At 61.0% G+C, this 15510-nt stretch overlaps 4 protein-coding genes across 4 annotated transcripts; 3 read left to right on the plus strand and 1 right to left on the minus strand.

Annotated features, from left to right (window-relative positions):
- Nucleotides 1-4994: 4994 nt before the first annotated feature.
- DCS_01080 (uncharacterized protein) lies at nt 4995-7564 on the plus strand (the record flags this gene model as incomplete). Its single annotated transcript, XM_040798415.1, has 2 exons — nt 4995-6189; nt 6270-7564. The coding sequence occupies 2 exons, from the start codon at nt 4995-4997 to the stop codon at nt 7562-7564; spliced, it is 2490 nt and encodes an 829-aa protein (XP_040659298.1).
- Nucleotides 7565-8128: 564 nt separating this feature from the next.
- DCS_01081 (uncharacterized protein) lies at nt 8129-10226 on the minus strand (the record flags this gene model as incomplete). Its single annotated transcript, XM_040798416.1, has 3 exons — nt 8129-8251; nt 8311-9367; nt 9499-10226. 3 exons carry the CDS (start codon nt 10224-10226, stop codon nt 8129-8131), a joined length of 1908 nt encoding a protein of 635 aa, XP_040659299.1.
- Nucleotides 10227-10639: 413 nt separating this feature from the next.
- DCS_01082 (acyl-CoA dehydrogenase domain-containing protein) lies at nt 10640-11997 on the plus strand (the record flags this gene model as incomplete). The annotated part of the gene is made up of 2 exons (XM_040798417.1): nt 10640-11835; nt 11907-11997. The coding sequence occupies 2 exons, from the start codon at nt 10640-10642 to the stop codon at nt 11995-11997; spliced, it is 1287 nt and encodes a 428-aa protein (XP_040659300.1).
- A 1793-nt stretch (nt 11998-13790) lies between these two features.
- On the plus strand, nt 13791-15091 carry DCS_01083 (D-arabinitol dehydrogenase ArbD; the record flags this gene model as incomplete). The annotated part of the gene is made up of 4 exons (XM_040798418.1): nt 13791-14178; nt 14247-14316; nt 14389-14697; nt 14794-15091. The coding sequence occupies 4 exons, from the start codon at nt 13791-13793 to the stop codon at nt 15089-15091; spliced, it is 1065 nt and encodes a 354-aa protein (XP_040659301.1).
- Between the last annotated feature and the right edge of the window lie 419 nt (nt 15092-15510).

A 15510-nucleotide genomic window follows, 5' to 3' on the forward strand; every position in this document is an offset into this window, starting at 1 on the left:
GGATGGATGATGCGGATGGATGATGCGGATGGATGATGCGGATGGATGATGCAGATGGATGATGCGGATGGATGGATGGATGGATGATGGATGGATGGCCTGTCGCTGCTCTGCTCGTTGGCCTTGGTCGAAAACGAGGCTTTCCGGCTCAGCAGATCAGCAGAGCGGATGGCTATCGCAAGAGACGGGAGGGAGAATGGCGTCGGCTTCCTCGAGACGCGGGAGCGGAGAGGTTGACGGGTGGGAAAGGGGACAGAACGTAGATGCCGACGTAGCATCCGAGAGTGGGAAAAGCACAGCCATGGTCACGTACGGTATTGTCGTGTGTCACGGCTGCTTCTCGCCGCTGTCATGCCCCGCGCGGAGCTTGGGGCAGGCTGGGAGGAGTTGACGGTGCTGACGTGCGGTACAAGGTGCTACCTAGTATTAGGTTAGTACTGTAAGTATTACTCCGTAGGCATAGAGCGGCTCGCCAACCCCGCAGTATTGCTGCGGGTTTTTGCCAGCCCTCTGTTGCAGCGGCCAGAGGAACCCGGTCAAGACTTTGCCAAGATGTACATCTACATCCGCATGCACGTATGTGTTGGTGCATATCCGGAAGAATATACCACGCACATGTGTACCGCGCAAGTGTTTTCAGTACAATGCCCAACGAACCGTGACCCATCCTCCCACGTCATCCTTGGCTTCTTGCGGTGGATGCTCGGCATGGCTTCGTGCGAGGGTACACGCACACGCAGCCTTTGATTTCCATCCGCTTCAATATGCGACGAATCCCTTTCTTTCGTCTTGCTTTTCTCGTCCTTTGCTGCGCCTGCGCTCTGTTGATGTACTGATGCGCGTGAATAAATGGTGGGGAATCACACCTGCGTGGGCAAAAACTAGATGAGAAAAAGGTGAAATTAGGTGAACGCAAGGCGTACTCCGTACAGTATATGGGCAGGCTATCCGACGCCGAGCTCAGAAACCGCATGCCTCTCTGTCTGATATTTTGACGATGCTCACGGCTGTACCCATCCGTACCTGCGAGACTGGCGAATCTGCCTACCTACAGCAGGTAGGAACGAGGGCGAGTGGTCGAGGAGCTATAAAGGCGAAAACTCGTGTGCGGCCCAAACGGGATCGGACACGCAACGTAGCATGATGACCAGGTCGGCAAGACACGGGGCAAAATGTATTACTCAAACTCCACGAATGCCTGGGGAACCCAAGTCGCCGCCGCAGGCCAAGCTCTCACCGGCTCACCAGCTACTCTCCGTAGGGACCTTGTCAGGTGTGGCCGGTGAGCATGTCCCGCAGCGATCATGCACAGCAACAAAGCTATCCCCGCTCGTGATGGCGGAATATGCAGAGGCCCTGCCAAAGCTTGCACAGATCCCTGCACAATCACGGCACCTGCACACACTGCGACGCACCGACACTTGTAATAATACTTGCAGCAATCCGGGATGGGCGCTGGCTAGCGGGCTTGCGGCGAGAAAATGATCATTTTTCCCCCCAAGAGATTTCTTCGTCGACAGACTGGGGTGAGAACAAGCGCAGATTTGAACGCGAGCAAAGAGGCCATATCGAGGCTCGAAGGGGCCTTGTGATTGGCAGAAGGAGTGTTTCGACGCCTCTCTCTGGCTGGGAATTTGTCCGAGGCCAAGGGGAGCCATCGAAAGGCAGGCTCCGTCACGTGGCCAAGCCTTCACCTGGCTGGCTTCAGGATATGTATGGCTTACGAAAGCACGCCGCCAGGTAAGTACATGTGTATTCGCATGTATGTACTCGACAAGCGAGCTTGGTAGGTGGTGCACAGACAAGCACACCGTGTGGCCGTCGACGCTCGAAGGAGAAGGATTTTCGATAGTAATATTCCACCGAGCCTATGCGGACGGGTGGATCAATCTGAGACGGGATGGTGTCCTTCTTGATGCAAGACACCGATGGGTGGGCCTGTTTCTTTGTCCGCCGTGGACCAACTCTTAGCGTCAGGTCCCTTTCCCCTGCATTATCGCGTCATCACCCGTCGCCCATCGACAGGCAGCGGTTTGATTCATGTCACGCTCGCCAGGTCCAATCTCGATTCCGCCAGCTCCCAAAGACGCAGAAACCGAAGGGCAAGGGGACGAGGTGCGTAATGCGAGTATGACCCGAGCTGGATGAGCCTCCCGTAGCGGCCACGCTGCTCGTCAAGAATCATGCGCCGTTGGCGAGACCGTTCCTGGTGATTCAGGTCCTGTCGCATATTCGTGCGGCGCGTCACTGCGTGCGCAACCACATGGACATAAGTATGTTGGTGCACAGGTAAGCTGCGACGGAATAAAAACGGTATTCTGCCTGTCGGATATCTATTTCGTAGCTTGCACGATGGTGGCTGCCTGATGAGGCGCAGAGATTCCTTGAACTTGGAAACCAATCGACTTGTTTCTGTGGCTTGCCAGCCGCCACCGGCCGCCAAACAGTCTTGCCATGTCTACTTAGTGTCGTCCGTACGATCTGTAAGGCTGCCAGCCATCGAGAGGCTGATGGGTGGAGGACGGCGACAGGTCGACGGGTGACGGAATCAGGGGCTAGCGTTTCCGCTTGACGATCAATCCACGCTCCACAATCTGCCTAAAAGGGGTGGCCCCAGGGGATACGGGTGGCGTGACTCGGATGCTCCGACTGGCTCAGGCTGGCATCCGACTAGCATCGACTGGCATCGACCGGCACCGACTGGCCACCGTCACCGACGCTGGCCGGAGCCAGGCGAAGCGTCGGCCCTGCTGGCGGCCCTGCTGGCGGCGATAGAACACGGCCGTTGGATGACGCCGGTGACGCCGTGACACATGTATGGCCAGAGCCGGAGACGGTGCCGGAGCTAGGGTCGATCAGGAGGACCAGGGCGCATCCTTTATCTTCCTCGCCTCGCTTCGAGGTGGCAGCTTCACGACAAAGGATGGACGTGTCCGCCGCGAACCAGAGTTCTGCCAGTGTGTCCTCGACACTCGGTCGGGTGCGAGCGGCGGCATGTTGACCGAGTAAGTGCCTGCCGTGTGGCCAGCACGAGATGGCCGACCGGAGGCGGGGCGGGCAACTTGTCGGTGTACTACGACGAGTACGAAGACGGCCTCGTCATTGTCACAGTCATGATCATGACCATGTCCATGATGGTGGCTCGTCAGCAAGTCCTGTTATTACTCGCAACTACGAGGTCGGTACTGTACGTACATGTACATGCATCCATGTACAGCGTGGGTGTCGTTGCTTGCCGGTGTACATGTCGGTGTACCATCCTGATCGTAGGCGCATGTACATGTACAAGCGTGCTTGAATCTTCCATGGTGGACACTGACGCATTGTTGCCGTCGACCCCGTAATTGTATGAGATAGACAGCTAGGTAGGTTCGAGCCGGGCGCTAAATTTAGTTCCTCCATGCTTGGCTGGCTATAGGCAGCTCGCCTACCAGTCCTGACTCTTGGCCTCCTTCGTCCTGCGCCTGTGGTTGATGCAACGCCATGCTGGACGCTGTCGTCCGTCGCCTCGACCGCTTGTCGACGGAAGACGAAAGAGTTGGTGTGCGGTGCGTGTACGGTACACTTGTGCTACGCTACGCTGCCATGGACTGCCTCGTAGCCTCTGATGGCTCGCATCGCTGCGTGGCTGTCGTTCCTTTCCTTCTTTCTTTCCCTTCTTCACTTCGTCCCTTCTTCCATTCGGCTCTCGTCCCCTCCTTCCAATCTTCCTAGCCTCTCTCTGGCCTTCCACTCCTTTACGTTCCCTCCGACGCTCTTTCTCTCATTCATTCAGCATCTCCTCTCCCTCCCCCCTCACCCTTCACCTCACTCTGCTCTGCTCACTGTTCCGCTGGGTCAGCAGCCGTCGCCATCACCATCGCCATCGCTGCTGCTGCGGCTGCGGCAGTCCATTTTCCTGCGATCCGTTCGAAACGACGTGATCGCATCTCCCGATCTCTCTCTGCCAAATTATACATCCGCCACCACCCCCCTCTCTCCTCTCCCCCCCCCTGCCGCCTCCCCTGCCCCCGCCCCTCCAAAGGCCGGCGAGATTTGGGCAGTGTGCAGCCAGCGTGCGACGACGGGCAACGCCTCCTTGTCTCCACAGTCTCCCACCGGGGACTGACTTACAGCAAAGGTAAAACACACCACCTCCCGGTACCCTCGCTGCCCCCGACTGCGCCTGGCTCCCCATCCATCGTAAGAACCAAACGATGCCTTTCTCATGCGACTCCTTCTGATTTATCCTTCTGCTTCTTTTTTCCCTTGCCATCTTCGTGACCGCTGATTACATTCTTTTAACCCCAGCGTTATTTTTTTCCCCTTCCGTTTCCTCCGTTGCGCACCCAGAGTCTGAAACGAGACATCGATCTGGACGTGCCTTTGCGTTACGGAAGACTGCATCTCAAACCTCATCGTCGCACCCGACTCCGACCCTCGGGATCGAATTTCTTTTTCTCCCTCGGAATCGTCGAATCCGTCTCGTGATATTTTTCCCGAGCCGTCATCCCGTTCCAACCGTCCGTCCTGTCCACGCACGCGACTATCCTGCCTCGCTGCCACCACTGCTCTCGCTCGAACGTACGCTGACGACCGGGCAGCAGCCGATTCTTTCGACAACTTTTCTCCGATCGTCCATCACTCGTTCCAGGTCCATCACTCGTTCAAGGACCATCATCGCTCGTTCAAGGTCCATCACTCGTTCAAGGACCGTCCGCTCGCTCGCTTCCTTTCTACCCTTGTCATTCTGTCCTCGCATGCCTCGTTGTACGGCACCGATTTCCTCCACCGAATCGAACTGAGCTCAACTTCATGTCGACACCAGCCAACACGACGATATATCATTCCGTTGCCACGATACCCACGCCCACTTCGACCATCCCGTGCCGAGCACACGCATCTCTTCACGGATTCGAGACCCCCACGGCCCACAGTCGAGGCTGAAGTAGCCTTCCTGTTACCCATTCGACACCAGTGCCTGTTCCTCCTAGAGACGGGAGAAGCACGCCCAGATGAGTCAACCGTACCTGGACCAGAATCCGGACATCCCGGCGCGAGCGCCGGGGTCCGTCAAGAGAGCCCGTGAAAGGGCCGAGGCGGGGCTGTCACCGGGAGGTCGTCCGCTGCGCCAGGCGCAAATGAACGTCGACTCGTCGGCGAGAGAGTACACCGGACCCATCCGCCCACGCCCGACTCCCGACCCCCCTCTGCCGACTCCGGCACCCGCGCGCTACAAGCAGGCCAAGAACAAGACGCAGCATCCCTTGGAAACTCGGAACATCTCGCGGCCCATGCGCATACCCCAGTGGCCGCTTCCCGGCTCTCCTGCTAGTGCCAAGCCCCCGACGAGACTGTCGGCGCCTCAGCGACCTCCTCGCCCAAGCCACGTGCCGTCGTTGCTGGATCAGTCAAAGGTCCAGTCCCCGGGGCTGTACGTCGCTCATCAGAATGACCTGGAGAGCTCTCCGGAATCGCCCACCGAACGTGCCGGTCTGCCCGTCGAAGACTCCCCCGTCGTGCCCGCGGCCTTTCCCGTTCCTCAACCCATCAACCCGAGACGGAGCACCGTCTTGGGTCCCCCGCCGTCGAGCCGACGAGGCGATTCGTCCTTTTACTCGAGAACCTCGTACGTATCGCCCATCATCGAGGAAAGCCCTCGGACGGGGCCGTACGGATCCTTGGCCTCGAGCGCCGCCGCCACGCCCGAGGTTTGGCGGCCGGGCACCGGGAACTCGATCAGGGCCGTTCCCAGTGCCGATCATCCGACCGAGAGGTATTCACTCACGGATGAAAACCAGCACAAGGCTCAGTTCTCCGCCTCAAGGTCTGCCGCCGACGACCATGCCGACTTCCGGCCATCACCCTTGCAGATGCAGCCCGTCTTCTTCACAAGAGGGGAGGCGGGAAACGATACGCCTACGACGATGCACCGTCTCAGCGCGGGGCCGGAAACGCTGATAGCAGCTCCGAGGTTGCCGGATTCTCACGCGAACCAAGCGTCCCACATGAGGCAACCCCTGACCATTGACATCGATGCTGTGCGGAAGGCCGAGTCGAGAGGTAGCCTGACGAGTCTGCCCGAGCTGATACGACGAGCCACCAGGCTGGCCTCGATGATCGACAGAGGCAGTCGGCCGGCAAGTCGTACGGATGAACTGTTCTTCGATGAGAAGGGCGCCACCGTCGAGAGAGACGTCTCCGTCTCAGGTACGTTGCTTTCCCCTCCACACCCCCCCCCCAAAGACTGGGACGACTGGCTGACGGATGCCCCCGTTGGCGCCTTGCAGACATGCTGGCCGCCTTCCCACCCCCCGTTCACACCTCTCCCCAGGAGAAGCGGCAGAGCCGGATTTCCTGGCACCACCGAGCCGGCTCTTGGCATAGCATCCCCGACGAACAAGCGAGAGAGTCGGCGAGGCCGAGATCCAAGAAGAGGGCCACTCGTTGCTGCGGCCTACCCCTCTGGGCCTTCATTCTCATCGTCTTCATTCTCCTGTGCCTGATCGTCATCGCCATCGTCGTTCCCCTCGAACTGCTGGTCTTCAAGAATGCCGGCAACAACGACGCGGACAATCCGAACCAGAGCATCGCCGACTGCCAAAAGTCGCTGCGCTGCCTCAACGGCGGCACGAGTGTCTTCTCGCAAGGCGCCTGCTCGTGCATCTGCACCAACGGCTTCACCGGCCCCGACTGCAACGCTGCCGGCAACGCAGGGTGCACCACGACAAACCTTGTTGCATCGGACGCATCGGCCGGCATAAACAACGTGACGCTCGGCCAAGCCATCCCCCGACTCATCGTCGAGGGCAACTCCAACTATGCGATCCCCTTGTCCTCGACGGCCATCCTGGCCAAGTTCAGTGCCGGGAATCTGTCGTGCGTTGCGCAGAACTCGCTCGTCACGTTCAACGGGCACGCCACCGTTTCCGGCCAGGCCGGCGACCAGGTGTCCGATACCAGCAACGGCCAGGTGAAGGCGGCTTTGATGCAGCAGCTGGAGGAGAACTTCCCCCCTGTCTACATCATCACCTACACGCCTGCCCTGACGCCCGTCGATTTCTTCCCGAACTCGGTCGCTCCTCCGCCGGCTAATCCTTCGCCCCCCGCATCATCGAGCAACACGCCCCGTCCAGCCTTGATCGTCCCCACCATCGACTCGAGCTCCTCGATCTTGACGACGTCGAGCACGACCAAGAGAAGCAGCTCGACGACGCCTCCGGCGACAACGTCGCTTCCGCCGAGGACGACGACGACGTTGTCTTCGTTGCCAACGACGACGTCGGTGGATCCCGCATCGATGAAGTTGTTCACAGTCACGGAAGCCGCCGTCGACTTTTCTCGCGTCGCCATGCTGTACATACTGCAGGAGAAGGGCGCCGATGCCGCCAACCTTGCCCAGAGCGAACTCCAGCGTTTCTTCACCAAGGCAAGCTCGACCCAGTTCAGCAACAAGGCGACGGAAAAGGACGCATCCAGGGTGGGGGTCGGAGGCGAAAACACGGTCGATTTGATCGCCTTTACCGTCAACGTCGGCAAGGGCCCCGTTGGCAAGAAGAAGGCCAAGCGCGCCGTCGAAGAGTAAGGAAGTCGGGCGCTCGATGAACGAAAAGCACGCGTGATGTCGGTGATTTGTTTTACTACCCTTGACGACGACTGTCCGGTACGTTTTGCCACGGCCGCCGCGGGACGTATGCTTGCTACGCGGCGTGCATGGTCCGGCGATTGCCGGCGAGATCTCGCCTCGGCCTCGGCCAACGCCATCTTGGCAAATTACGATATGCTGGAGCCGGCCATGTCTTTGATGAATGGGGAGGTACGACGCGATATGGCGGATGGAGGTGGATCTTGTATACCGCATTTCGCGGGCCTCTCTTTTTTGGTGTGCATTTACAGCTCGTTCTTGGGACCAGCGATGGCGTTGATAGACGGCGGAGTCACGTACCATCTGCATCGCTGACATGCCACGTAAGGGATAATATCTATATTTACATATGACTTGCTTCAGACGACGGATGTCTTTTTTAATTTAAAAATCCAGATTCGATCCAAGGACGTCTACCTATGTGCACGCTGGGGGATATGTACAAGCACCCGTGTGGTTGGTGATGGGAGGAAGTCGGCGCCCCCGGGGCACCGTCGTCCTCGTCTACATGCGGAAAACGCCATACTTTGTCTCGCCGGCCTTGATCTCGTTGCGCCCTCCCATGGCCGCCTGGAGGCCGAGGCCTAGGTAACGTCGGGTGTGCTGCGGGGGGATGATGCCATCGTCCTGCGACGAATCGTCAGTCTCGGGGTGGCAGGGAGGAAAGGGGAGGGGAGAGGTCGTACCCAGAGTCGAGCGGACGAGTAGGTGGCATCGCTTTCGCGGTCGATGCGCGCCTTGAGCTCGGGGTCGACCTTCTGACCGACCGTTTCCATGACGGCGGCAAGCTGCTCGCCTCCCATGACGCCGATGCGGGCGTTGGGCCACATCCAGAGGAAGCGGGGCCCGTAGGCGCGACCGCACATGCCGTAGTTGCCGGCGCCGTAGGAGCCGCCGACGACGACGGTGAACTTGGGCACGTCGGCGCAGGCGACGGCGGTGACGAGCTTGGCGCCGTGCTTGGCGATGCCGTCACGCTCCGAGGCGCTGCCCACCATGAAGCCGGAGATGTTCTGCAGGAAGACGAGGGGGATGCCGCGCTGGGTGCAGAGCTCGACGAAATGGGCACCCTTGACGGAGGAGGAGGCGAAGAGGATGCCGTCGTTGGCGACGATGCCGACCTTGTGGCCGTAGATGGAGGCGAAGCCGGTGACGAGGGTGGTGCCGAAGTCGCGCTTGAACTCGGCGAAGTGGGATCCGTCGACGATGCGGGCGATGACCTCGCGGATCGGCATCGGCTTGCGGAGGTTGGTGGCGGCGATGCCGAGGAGCTCGGCCGGGTCGTAGAGGGGCTCGGCGTAGGGCTCGGCGGCGGAAGCACCGGACGGCACGGTGGCGGCGGCGGCGGCCGGCCAGTTGAGGTTGCTCACGCAGCGGCGGGCGAGGGCGATGGCGTGGGCGTCGTCGACGGCGAGGTAGTCGGTGACACCCGAGACGGACGAGTGCATCTTGCCACCGCCGAGATCCTCGTGGGAGACGACCTCGCCCGTGGCCGCCTTGACGAGAGGTGGGCCGGCGAGGAAGATGTGTCCCTGCTCGGCGACGATGATGGCCTCGTCGCTCATGGCCGGCACGTAGGCGCCGCCGGCGGTGCAGGGACCCATGACGACGGATATCTGGGGGATGCCCTGAGACGACATGCGTGCCTGGTTGTAGAAGATGCGACCGAAGTGGTTCTGGTCGGGAAAGACGTCGGCCTGGTGCGGCAGGTTGGCGCCGCCCGAGTCGACGAGGTAGATGCAGCTGGAAAGCAAGGACAGGTCAGCGCGTAATGACGCCTTGACGGCAGGCCTGGCCCCTTTGAGCGCAGGCTCAGGCCCAGGGCCAGGCCAAGCATGGAGACGGGAAACGGGGCGGCGGGATGGGGAACGGACGGCAGCTTGTTCTCCTGGGCCACGGTCTGGGCGCGCAGGTGCTTCTTGACGGTGATGGGATAGTAGGTGCCACCCTTGACGGTGCTGTCGTTGGCGACGATGACGCAAGTGACGCCTTCGACGACGCCGACGCCGGTGATGATTCCGCCGGCGGGCACCTCGGCCTCGGGGTACAACTCATGGCCGGCCATCGGGGACAGCTCGAGAAAGGTGGTGCCGGGGTCGACGAGGGCGGTGACGCGGTCCCGAGGCAGCATCTTCTTGCGGGCGAGATGCTTCTGGCGCGCCTTGTCGGGCCCGCCGCGCTGGATGCGGCCGACGAGGTCTTCCATGCGGCCGACGACGTCACCCATCTGGCGCGCGTTCGCCTTGAAGTCTTCGGAGGAGGCGTCAACGCTGGTTGGCAGCCGCGAGATGGCGGCAGCCTGGTGCGGCGTCGTGAGCCTAGCAACGCCGCGTTGGCCATGCTGCGACGTGCGGCTGCTGCCGTTTGGTGATGGCATCCATTGGCGGCGAGCGAGCCGGAGGGCGGCCTGGTGAGACGGCCGGGGTAGAGACATGACCAAAGGGTGAAAGCTTGGGTCGAGCGAATGGAGCGACTTTTGGGGGACGGTAGGAGAGGGGATAGGATGGGATGGGCTGGGAGAGGAAGTTGACGATGGTGATGTTGCTGGTGGTGGTGGGCTGGGAGCTGTTAAGCCGAGCTGCGAGCACAAGTACATGTACATGTTTCTGGCCTAGTTTTGGCCTGGTTTTCCTAGCTTCGGTGTCTAACTACAAGTACAGGTACTCGACACTCTAGCTTCCTGTGCCCCTGCTCTGCCCTTACCAGCCTGCTGGAGCGCTGAGGATGAACCTGAAAAGATGGGGGAAGCGGGCCGAAACAAGCCGCGTTGAGCCGCACGAGTGGGTCAAGAGCCTTATGCCTTAGGCGGCCGCGCCTCGGTCCGTCCTCACGTTCAAGCTCCGGGGCTTTGCACTGCGCTGCACTGCGCCGCAAGAACTACACTGTTCAGTAGTCTTTGGTGCACATTTCTTTCTTCTCGAGTCCTCCAACGTCCTCCATCTCGCACGTCGCCAGGCTGATCCGAACCACGACACGCACCCCAATCGCAGGTTGCCATCCTCATTCGAAGCCGCCATGGCCAGCTTACGCTCATTCGGGAGGCTGCTCGCGCGCCCTTCGCCCGGCCGGCTTCTTCCCTCGGTCGCCGCTCCGTCGATGGTGCAGGCGAAACGACACTCGTCGTCCAAGCACCCCAAAGGCTTCGAGCCACCGACGGCGGCGGATCTCGACGAGCTGCGGGAGAGCGTGCAGGCGTTCACGCGGCGGGAAATCACGGCCGAGGTGGCGGCTCACACGGACCGGTCCAACGCCTTCCCCAACGAGATGTGGCAGAAGCTCGGCGATGCAGGCTTCCTCGGCATCACGGCTGACGAGGACGTCGGCGGTCTCGGCATGGGCTACCAGGCCCACTGCATCGTCATGGAGGAGCTGTCGCGCGCCTCGGGCTCCATCGCCCTGAGCTACGCCGCCCACTCGCAGCTCTGCGTCAACCAGCTCCAGCTGAACGGCTCGGCCGCGCAGAAGGCGAAACACCTGCCCGGCCTCATCGCCGGCACCACGGTCGGCGCGCTGGCCATGTCGGAGTCGGGCTCCGGCAGCGACGTCGTGAGCATGCGCACCACGGCCTCGGCCGTCGACGGCGGCTACCTGCTCAACGGATCCAAGATGTGGATCACCAACGGACCCGACGCCCAGCTCATCATCGTCTACGCCAAGACGACGCCCGACGCCGGCTCCAAGGGCATCACGGCCTTCATCGTCGACACCGCCGCCGACGGCTTCTCCTGCGCCCGCAAGCTCGACAAGATGGGCATGCGCGGCAGCAACACGGGCGAGCTGATGTTCGACAACGTCTTCGTGCCGACGGAAAACGTGCTCGGCAAGGTCGACGGCGGCGTGCGCGTCCTCATGGAAGGCCTCGACCTCGAGCGCCTGGTCCTCTCGGCCGGGCCCCTAGGTCTCATGCAGGCGGCCCTCGACGTCGCCGCCCCCTTCTCCCACCAGCGGAAGCAGTTCGGCCAGCCCATCGCCCACAACCAGCTCGTCCAAGGCAAGCTGGCCGACATGTACACGAAGCTGCAGGCGTCACGGGCCTACACGTACGCGACGGCGAGCCGCGTCGACGAGCAGGGCATCGTCCGCACCCAGGACTGCGCCGGCGCCATCCTCTACGCCGCCGAACGGGCGACCGAGTGTGCGCTCGACTGCATCCAGCTGCTCGGCGGCATGGGCTACGTCGAGGAGATGCCGGCCTCGCGCATCCTGCGAGAGTAAGTGCCGACGAACCCCCTTCTTGGCGCAGGCTCCGTTCGGCGGATTGTGGGCTAACCGTCGTCGGCAGCGCCAAACTGTACGAGATTGGAGCAGGCACGTCTGAGATCCGACGCATGGTTATCGGCCGCGCGTTCAACAAGGAATACGCCAACGCATAGCGTCGCATCAGGGGGGGGGACGGGAGCATGCCGCAGCAACGAGGCCACCGGCGTCACGGGGTGCCAAGAATAGGCGTGTGGCAGCCACCGACGCTGATCCAGTGACGGTGTCGTCGATTCGACATGCCAGCAAGAGACCCCCTGCTGCGCTCGACTCGCAGCGCGAAGCCTATCTGGTAGTGAAGGATGCTCAGCGAGAGCGACGCCTTGAGCAGCAGGTGCAGGCGAAGGATGATAAATCCATCCGGAACTAGAGTCTGCGATTATAGCAGAAAAGCGACATCCGGTCAGGGTTTTCGCTTGCTTCTGGATCGTTCATCTCTCCAATATACTATAGAGGTGAGCGGAGATGGAAGCACTCGCAGGAATGGCATGGCCCCCGTCGGGGTTGACGTGGCGGAATGGAGGACCAGTCGCGTCGTCTTGTCTTCATACTTGCTATGGCAAGGACGTCAGCAGGAGTGGGAGCCTTGCGTTCATGGTATATGGAGACGAAAAGTGGCGAGCTGCCTTGTCGTCGCACTACATGCACACAACGGCAACTGTTCAATACGATGATGCACCATCACAGCTTGAAGGAGAATACGAGTGACGAGCCTGGATTTGCCTGCAAATCTGGGGCTGACTGCCATCAGGAGCGCGGCGTGGATGGAACTCAGCCGGGTCCCGTGGGACCGACCCGGAGTTGCTGCTGACGGAGCACGAGCCGCGGCCGGCCATGCCGTGGGTCCGTGAAGAATCGGCGCCGAACCTTCGGTGGGCCGGTCCCGCTGGGCCTGGGGAGAATGGGCACGAACGAATCCATGCAACGGTTACCTACAGCAGTTGTACAAGTAGGTGCACTCGGTCCAAGTAAGTAGGGAATACTCCGCGCTTCGTACAAGTACTTGCGGTACAAAGTAGGAGGAATGCTGTAACAGTATGAAGTCGTGGACCAGAGCATCGTACAAGTAAGTACGTCACCTGACAGCAGGGATTATATGCACCTTACACCTACAAAATGTGAAGTCACATGTACAACACGAGGAAAGCCTACATGAGTTTGCTCCGTAGAACACACTCTCATACTGTCTGCTTTGCTTGCGTGTATACTGACTGGACTTGTACGAGCCGTAGGCACCATACTCCTACCCTGCTGAGCCGACAGCAAGTGTACTTGTACTGTACTGCGCGGACAACCACCGGTAATGAAACCACTAAAAGTGCTATTATTCGCACCCGTACAATGTACATGCGCTCGCTGCACATGGGTGGGTTAGGGGCGGAGAGAGCGGATAGTTTAGCGCCTCCCCGCCGCCGTCGAACGCCCAAGGACCGCCCCAGCGGGGTCTGGTGGGAGATGGGAGAGTGCCGTCTCGGCGAGCTTGAGGCCTTCCGTTTGATCTACGTCACTAGTGCAACATGTTGATAAATAATACCACGTAATTCCATCTCGAGTGCTTGCACCGTCGGTGGAATATGGCAGATACATAGTGCGAAAGACCTCCACCAACCTTGGCCATTCGCCCTCGCTCGCGACATCAACTTCGACAACGAACCATCTTCCACCAATCCCTCCCTCCAATCTCTTCGTCGTTCGTCTGTGGCGCCGGCACGCTGATTTGTCGTGGGTTCCCTCTTTGCCGTCGTCATCGTGACTGTGAGCGTCCGCTTGCGGCATCAATCGGTCACTGATTGCGCACCTCCGCCCGGTCCCGTATCCGAGAGGGCCCTTGTCGGCTCCGAACCCCATTGTCCCGTCCAGGATCACTGCGTAAAGTCATTCCCTTCACCTGGCCAAGATCAACCGCGCAATGGCCGCCCGAGGTAGCATCTTGGCTCCCCTCCTCCGACTGGCATCGCGAGACGGCCGGTTGGCAGCCAGCGCACGCCCTTCCGTCGCAGTCTCTGTCGCTCCGGGCAGCCGCCGTCGCCTGCACGCCGTGCCCCCCCGCCGCGACAAGCCGGGCAAGTACGCGAGGACCGACTCCGACGTTGAGATCGAGCACCCCCAGGAGGACGACCTCCCGTCCTCCCAGCCCGTTCGCGGCCTCCCCGGCCAGTACGTCAAGCCCACCCTGGCGAGCTTCTCGCTCGACGGCAACGTCGGCCTCGTCACCGGCGGTGCGCGCGGCTTGGGACTCGTCATCGGCCAGGGCATGGTATACTCGGGCGCCGACCTCGCCCTCGTCGACATGAACAGTACGACCCACCCCGGGGAGGGAGCGAGGCTCCGTGTCGAGACTGACGTGAGCTCTCGCGGGCGGCAGAGGAAGAAGCCGAGAAACAGTGCCAGCAGCTCGTCGACGCCTTTGTCAAGGAGAACCCCGGCAGCAAGCGGTAGGTGCATCGTGGCGAATGGACAAAGAGTTGGCTTGCTCGGACGGCCAAGGTGCTGACGGGGCGCCGCAGCATCCCCAAGGTCACTGCTCACTACGCCGATGTCTCGGATCAGGCGTCGGTGGAGAGGTGCATCGCCGAGGTCATCGACCAACACGGCAAGATTGACAACCTCGTCACCTCGGCCGGATTTACCGAAAACTTCGAGGCCATCAACTACCCCATAGACCGGGTCCGTAAGCTCTGGGGCGTCAACGTCGACGGAACCTACCTCTTCGCCACCGCCGTCGCCCGCCACCTGATGGAACGCAAGACCGGCGGAAGCATCGTCATGATCGGCAGCATGTCCGGGTCCATCGTCAATGTGCCCCAGCCTCAGGCGTACGTAGCCTGCAGCCAAGGACGACGCATGCCGGCTCGTCCGTCAACGGCCCCCCCCCCCCCCTCGCTCCCGCGCTGCTGACGGCGAACCTCTAGTCCGTACAACGCTTCCAAGGCGGCCGTCCGTCACCTCGCCGCCTCGCTTGCCGTCGAGTGGGCCGACGCAGGCATCCGCGTCAACTGCATCTCGCCGGGGTACATGCTGACGGCCCTCACGCGGAAAATCCTCGACGAGAACGCCGACCTCAAGCAGAAGTGGACGTCGCTCATACCGCAGGGTAAGATGGGAATGCCCGAGGACCTCATGGGCCCCGTCACCTTTCTGCTGTCCGATGCCAGCCGATACGTAACGGGAGCCGACATTCGTGTCGATGGCGGATATACCGTCACCTAGACAGCCGCCTCCAATTGGGTCGCCGGCGCGCATGGAAGAGTCGGTCGCGAGACGTTCGTCTTGTCGAGCGCGCATGTACACATGCATGCCCACGTACGAGCTGCGTTGGCATTCCGGCCTGCTTGCCGCTTCTGATGCAGGACAGGACGTGGTCGAACCAGCTGCTTTCCATCCAAGTCGTCCATCTGACAGCATGGATGTAACGTGTACATGTACAGTGCAATGCAACTCTGGAAGAAGTCGACATTTCCTCCCGTCAGGGGCCTCGTCCCACGTGTCTTTCGTATGCTGGACCCAGGGTTGCCAATCCAGAGCTGTCCACGTAATACGTGCGTGTACACGTAAACGATGGGGGGTGATTCCGAGTCATGTCATCGGACGTGCCGATACGGACCGTCGGGTCGGGGCTCGAGGCTCGA

Source organism: Drechmeria coniospora, chromosome 01 (genome assembly GCF_001625195.1).
Source record: "Drechmeria coniospora strain ARSEF 6962 chromosome 01, whole genome shotgun sequence".
Taxonomy (NCBI): domain Eukaryota; kingdom Fungi; phylum Ascomycota; class Sordariomycetes; order Hypocreales; family Ophiocordycipitaceae; genus Drechmeria; species Drechmeria coniospora.